The following is a 6,531-nucleotide window of genomic DNA, read 5'->3' as shown; positions in this document are numbered from 1 at the left end:
AATATCAATCAAACTGCAGTTGGGTTGTTTTGATTAAGTAATAATAACTTAAACAAATACAGGTAATTTACAAAATGTAAGTTCATTGAAAGTATGTTTTTTTACATATTAAAAGTTTGTTTTATAGCAAAAGTAAATAACTCCACATTTCTCCACATTAATTTTTGTAATCTCCTCAGATGACAACGTAGATGCTTGACAAACGTTGTTGTTGTAATCATAAACTGTATGGATGTGATTACACGCAATACACGTAGCGTTTCCCTCACCATTGTAACGCGCTGCTTTTGCAAGGTTCTGTCGGCTTCTGCGGTAAAACGTGAACTTGCGATGCCTTGAAAGTGGACAAAACCGGCTTTTTTGACAAAACGTGTTTAGGGTTCAGATCGCGCTATATGTGGAGAACTTTTTTTTTTAAAGTGGCGTTTATCGGTTTTTGCTAATGAACTCTTCATTTATTATATTATATTAACTTATATTTATATATAAAAGATAAAAAAAATAGAAAAAATATTAACAATGATAAATGCCCAAAACTAAAATTAAAAATATGAATAATATTATAATAGTTTATAAATAGTACTAAAATAACACTGTTCTAAACAGGTTCTCATCAGATTCTCAACACTGTTCTAAACTACAGCCCAATGCTGTAGTTTCAGCATCTAGCACCAGGGGCTAAATGAGCCGTGCTAACAATCTAAACCTGTTTGTGGCGCTTTCAAAAAAAATAAAAACATTTTTGTTTGAGTTGTCCAACCAGGGATGTGTTTCCCAAAAGCATCCTTAGCTAAATATGGTTGCAAGTTCCATTGAATTCTATTGGTAATGACAGAACTTGCAACCATAGTTGCTTTTGGGAAACACACCCCTGGTTGGACAACTCAAACAAAAAAAAAAATTTTTTTTTTTGAAAGCGCCACAAACACTTTGCAAGTCAAACTACAAATGGCCTTTGGGTTTACACAATAAACCGGGATAGGAAAGAAAGTAATTCAAAGGTGCATAGCTTTGTTTTTTTTAACTAATGTAGTGAGCCATTTTACACTTGAGATTACTGTACCTCGGGATGCTGTGGTCGGTGAGGGCTTTTTGGGAAGGTCTGAGAAACTGCTGCCATCCAGGCCTGACCCCTTGCATTCCTTCTTTTCTGTGGTGGTGGGACTCGTGGTCTCCATGATGAGCCTGAAAGAGAAAAACAACAACTGATTTTTAGCGTTACGTGAGCTTTAATCATGTCAGTCACACAAACAGATGACCTGAAACATGCGGCAGTAGGTAGCAGACGAAAAGAGGTGTCGCAACTGGACTCCAAAGTCTTAAATATGCATGAAATCTTCCAAATGGCAATCAGAGGGTGTGACTGAAATGTATCCATTAAATAAACTACAATTCAAAAGAAAAATCCTTCACTTCCCTCTGCCCTGTCTCATGACTCGTCTGTTTATTTTGAGAGCTTAGAGGAGCCGTTGTAGAAATGCCATGTTACCAGAAGAGACAAAGCAGAGAGCGTGCGGAGAACCTCCTCTGCTCTGTCAGAGCGCTCAAGTGCCTGTGCTGAAGGCAGATGACTTGGCAGCACGCCGCTTGTTTAACTTTGTGTAACCTACAAGATTATCCTTGGTTCAGAGCAAACAGCGAGTGGTTTAGGATTGAAAAGATGTCCGAATTGAGGCCATTCAGTCTCTGATTGTGGCTACCCATGTTGTTTGTTCTTCAGCAAATGAACAAGTATGTTTAATATGCTTTGCAAAGCATGATGCAAGAAGAATTAGCTTAAACAAATTGGGCAACAATCATTTTCACATCAACACTCGTATAATGTAGCACGTAAAATGTAGTTAAACAACTAAATGTTGAATAGACCGAAGATCTGGGTGATTAATTACATTTTGTGTTCAATTATGATTTAGACTTATAGAACAACGATTATGAAAACAAGATCATCGAGATAAAAGATTATTGCGCTGCATTCTGTTTTGCATTGATTCGAACCTCTAGAATTGTTTAATAGTTTTAGTAGTGGAAATGCACTACTGTTGATCTTATTTTAAAAGAAATTATATTATTTATTCAAATTTATAGTTATTTATTTATTTGTTATTTTGATTCCTTTTATTCGATTTTTACATTTATTTTCTTTTTGTTTTGTTTTTAAAGTTCAATAAATGCACATTGTTTCCGAAGTAAATGAGTAATCGTGATAAATCCTGATCTCAACGATCTCAAAATTTTTGCCATAATCAACCAGCTATTTGGAAGCCCGTTCCCCCTCAAATGAAAAATCAAAATTGGAACACTGTGAGATAACATTTAAAATAAAAAATACATTCACAACTATATGAAATAAAGAACTCACACTGACATACACTTTATATTTTGCTTTTCAAAAAAAAAAATTTTTTTCATACCACAAGCACCATTTAGGGAAATAATTGGCATATTAGTGTGCTACAAAAGGAAAATTATGCATGCAAACTAAATGATGCTTTACTTTTGACCTTCTAAATGTTGTTTCTACATGCTAATCCAAAATATAATTTTCTTATGTTCAGCATCCTATAAGAGTACCTGTGGCCACATTCATCAGCCATTTCTTGTGCCAGTATTTTAGCAAATGGCTGCAATATAACAAAGAGTGAAAAATTGAAGGGGGGTCTGAATACTTTCCGTACCCACTGTATATATATTGTTTCAATATTCAATGGTCAATCTTTTTTTTTTAATATATATATGCAATATATATGCAATTTCAATATATATTATTATTTATTTTATTTTTTTTGGAATATTCAATGGCAGGTCTGTGGTGGTTCTAAAGCTATGGCTAATCATCCCCAAAATGGCCAAAATTCTACCAACTGATTTGCATAGTTGATATATAAGTTCCCCATATTTCTCTTTTCTTGTCCAAGTCTGTCTAAGTCTAACTCTGACCCTTTGACAAAAAAATCTGACAGTACAGGTGTGCGTAACCAAGTGGACAGGTGGCGGCAAGGGTGAAAAACGACAAGAAAGCTACTCTGTTCTTCTGCGTGGCTGCTTTGACAAATGCAGCGTGTGAAAAGGATCAGAATCTCAGGTCCGCATGACAGAGGGGTGTGAGACCACGCAGGCTTGTGGGCTAATCCTCCATAGCCGCCCCCTACCGCATTACCCCACCTACTGCTGGGCCAGAAAGTTCACAAAATCCCCCCTTTGAACACTCCTACTCATGGACTGACCGTGTAGACAACCTTTACAAATTCTCCGTCACAGATAATGATTAGACCTGAGCAATTCCCCAAAAGTATGCTGTAAGGGAAGAGCAGAAGGAGGGCATGTGATTCACCTTATACTTCTTGTAAATTTGATTTCCTTCCACCCAATAGTTTGACAAAGGCGATGCAATAAAGTCATGCAATAAAGCTGGACACAATCCACTTATATCTTCACGCAACTTTCCCTCCATTTTGAGGAATGCAATTACACCGACTACTTAACACCAGCAATTATGTGGACTCCCAAAGTGTCAAAAGTGTTTTTCTTCCCGGAAGCTCCATGAACTTTTCTTCATTTTCCCCTGAATGCATGACAGGCAGCTTTGACTGCTTCTTTCAGTGCCTGTAATCAGTCTGAAAGGAAGCAACAGGTGTGAAAAAAACCATCCACCCCACTGGACTGGGAGGGTGAAAAAAAGGACAGGTCGACAAAACCCAGAGATAATGAGAGAGAAAACCCTGTGGCCCTTCTGAACAATCAAATGGATGCTGATGAAACACCATGCACCGTCTTATACAGCTGAACATTTTCTATCAATAGGTGATGAGTGCCATACTAGAAGCTCACGCTTCTGTTCAACACTCCGATAGCATCATAAGCTCTTAGCGGAAAAACAAACCAAAGGATAAATACATAAATAAACAGCTAAGTTAAGAAATAAACACTTTCTGTATGCCAATGACATTAACATGTTTGGCTTGGAGCTTCATTCCTTTTCATCTGTGTTACGGCTTGCCTCACACAACACAATGGAATGCAAACTTCCTCTTATTTGAAGATCTCTCGAGTCTTCTTTGGCACCTTATCTTTTGCATTAAACCAAGAGGACATAAATCACCTCTGTGCAGTGTGAATTAGTGTGAATTATATTCAAAATAACTAATTTCTAGGTCAATACTAAGTGATTAGACAAGACTGTTTCTTCACACTTGATCTTAATTGTGTGTTGAGTGTCTGTTTGCATGTGGGAAGTGTCATCTTGTTATCCAGGGAACATGGATAACATTACAAACATGAAGTGCATCTAATGCCATGAGGTCAACAGGGTCAGGGAAGTTATTCTAAAATGGTTATCAATAATAAATTACTAATTGCTTTCTGTATATTATAATGGGATCACTTTGCTAATTACTCCCACTGAGCCATAATTACATCACTCATTACATCACTTTTGAGTGATGATTTTAATATACAGTAGCAGACATTTATAATGTTAAAAAAAGATTCCAATACTGTTCTTTTGAAAATTCTATCCAAAAAATCCTGAAAAATGTATAATGGTTTCCACAAAAATATTAAGCAGCACAACTATTTTCAACACTGATAATAAATGTGTCTTGAGCAGCAAATCAGCATATTAGAATGATTTCTGAAGGATCATGTGACATTGAAGGCTGAAGTCATGGCTGCTGAAAATTGGCTGCTTTATCACCACAGGAATAAATTACATTTTAAAATATATTCAAATACAAAACAGTTCTTTTAAATTGTAAGAATATTTCATAATATTACTGTTTTTACTGTAATTTTGATCAAATTAATACAGTTTTGGTGAGCAGAAGAGACTTATTCCAAAAACATTCAAAAAATAAAAATAATACAGACCAAAAACTTTTGAATGGTAGTGTATGTATGAAAATACATGTTATATTAGAACAATAACTGTGCTTTTATGTCTGAAATAGACCTTAATATCTTGCAGTATAAACTGTTAAAGTTGCTAAATTATTATGATTACATTAACACTTTTTTATTGTAAAAAGTTACAAAACATAACATACTACTCTAATGCAACATAAGGGGGTCACTGAACCACAATAGTGAAAAAAAAAATATTGGGAATACACTTCAGTAAATTTTTACCTACAGTAGTCTTGGTCAAATGTCAAAGTCAAAATGCTTCTTACAAACAATATTTCATGCCATTCTAAAACACACAATGAAGCCTTATCATTGAAATATGACACTAAATTGACTATTTTCACTATTTTTTAAATATGCTTGCAATCTTGCAACTGTTTGAATGCCAAGCAAAACATTTTCACTTACACCATCTTCATTTTTCTTAGATGTTTACTGTTCATAAGTACGTATGAATGAGCTTGTTTTAACAAACACAAACTCAATGACACAATCAGAACATCTCACTATTGACCTTCATAACAACCTGATGCACTGATGAATACGAATGATCGCGGAAGTTTCAGAACAAAGCAGTAGAACTATAACATCCTCCTTTTAACACTGACAGACATGATGAGCTGGCAGGCAGATATATACCCCACTGACCAGCAAGGAAAATGTCTGAAAGACCAGAGGATGACCTTACCCCCCTGCATATATATGCAATATCCTGTGCTTGATCTCTTTGTCCTCCTAAAAATCTGAAACAGATGTTGACTTTACAACCAAGTCTATCGTTTAAGAAACCATCTCAGCGAGGTTCAAAGCGAAGATCTGTTCCGAGTGTGCTGAGAATGTAGTTGTATATGTTTGTGCACCTAATTAAATCGTTATGAGAGCTGTGTTCATACTACAAGTGTTTATAAATAAGGTGAGGCTTACTGAGAGGATACTTTAACAGAGCGTAGTGCAGCTGTTGCGTGTCACATCACAGATCTCATGAAAGAATTTGCTCTCTCTGCACACCATTTGCTCGGGTCACTAAACCAAATGGGTAGTTAGCAATCTCTCGCTACAGGCCCAGCTGTCATCCCTCTATCTGTCCTCCCAGAAAGAAACAGACACAAATGTTAATTACACGCTTGTGAAGGCAATTATAGTTGTGGTGTAATGTAGTTTCAATGTAATTAGCAGCTAACTTACTGAATGGGATGTATTTTATTGTACAGTTTGGCTCGGTAGCTTGAGGGTGTACTGTATCATTATGGGTAAATATAATTTAGGCTAAGGAAACATTATGAATGCCGACCGCATACCCAGCACACGGCTGTTTTTGTGATTATTCATGTTTTTAAACAGCCAATGTATTTTAACAAATGTTACGATTCTTTTTTTTTTCTTTTGTAACAAGTCAATAACTATGGAGGCCTAATGCTGCAGAAATTAAAATAAATAAATAAATAAATGACTTCATGAAACAAATACAATCCTAAATTAAGTCCTACATTTATTTTTGTATTACCTTTTCCTTTATTCATTATTTTCTTTGTTTATTTTTTTACTTTAATTCTTTATTCAAACTTTTTATTCTTTTATATATATATATATATTTTTTTTTTTTTTTTTTTTTTTTTTTTTATACTTTTT

General features: G+C 35.1%; 1 protein-coding gene across 1 annotated transcript in view; it reads right to left on the bottom strand.

Annotated features, from left to right (window-relative positions):
- Window positions 1-6,531, bottom strand: part of LOC107661135 (zinc finger protein GLI2-like) — an 83,645-nt gene that overhangs the window by 69,619 nt on the left and 7,495 nt on the right. The window contains exon 2 of the mRNA XM_016450599.1: window positions 1,064-1,185. Coding sequence (XP_016306085.1) covers window positions 1,064-1,178 — 115 coding nt within the window. The 5' untranslated portion in view covers window positions 1,179-1,185. The remainder of the gene's footprint in view (window positions 1-1,063; window positions 1,186-6,531) is intronic.

Source organism: Sinocyclocheilus anshuiensis, unplaced genomic scaffold (assembly GCF_001515605.1).
Source record: "Sinocyclocheilus anshuiensis isolate Anshui unplaced genomic scaffold, SAMN03320099.WGS_v1.1 scaffold2056, whole genome shotgun sequence".
Classification (NCBI taxonomy): domain Eukaryota; kingdom Metazoa; phylum Chordata; class Actinopteri; order Cypriniformes; family Cyprinidae; genus Sinocyclocheilus; species Sinocyclocheilus anshuiensis.
The sequence above is the reverse complement of the archived record's forward strand: the minus strand, read 5'-3'. Positions and strand labels throughout refer to the sequence as shown.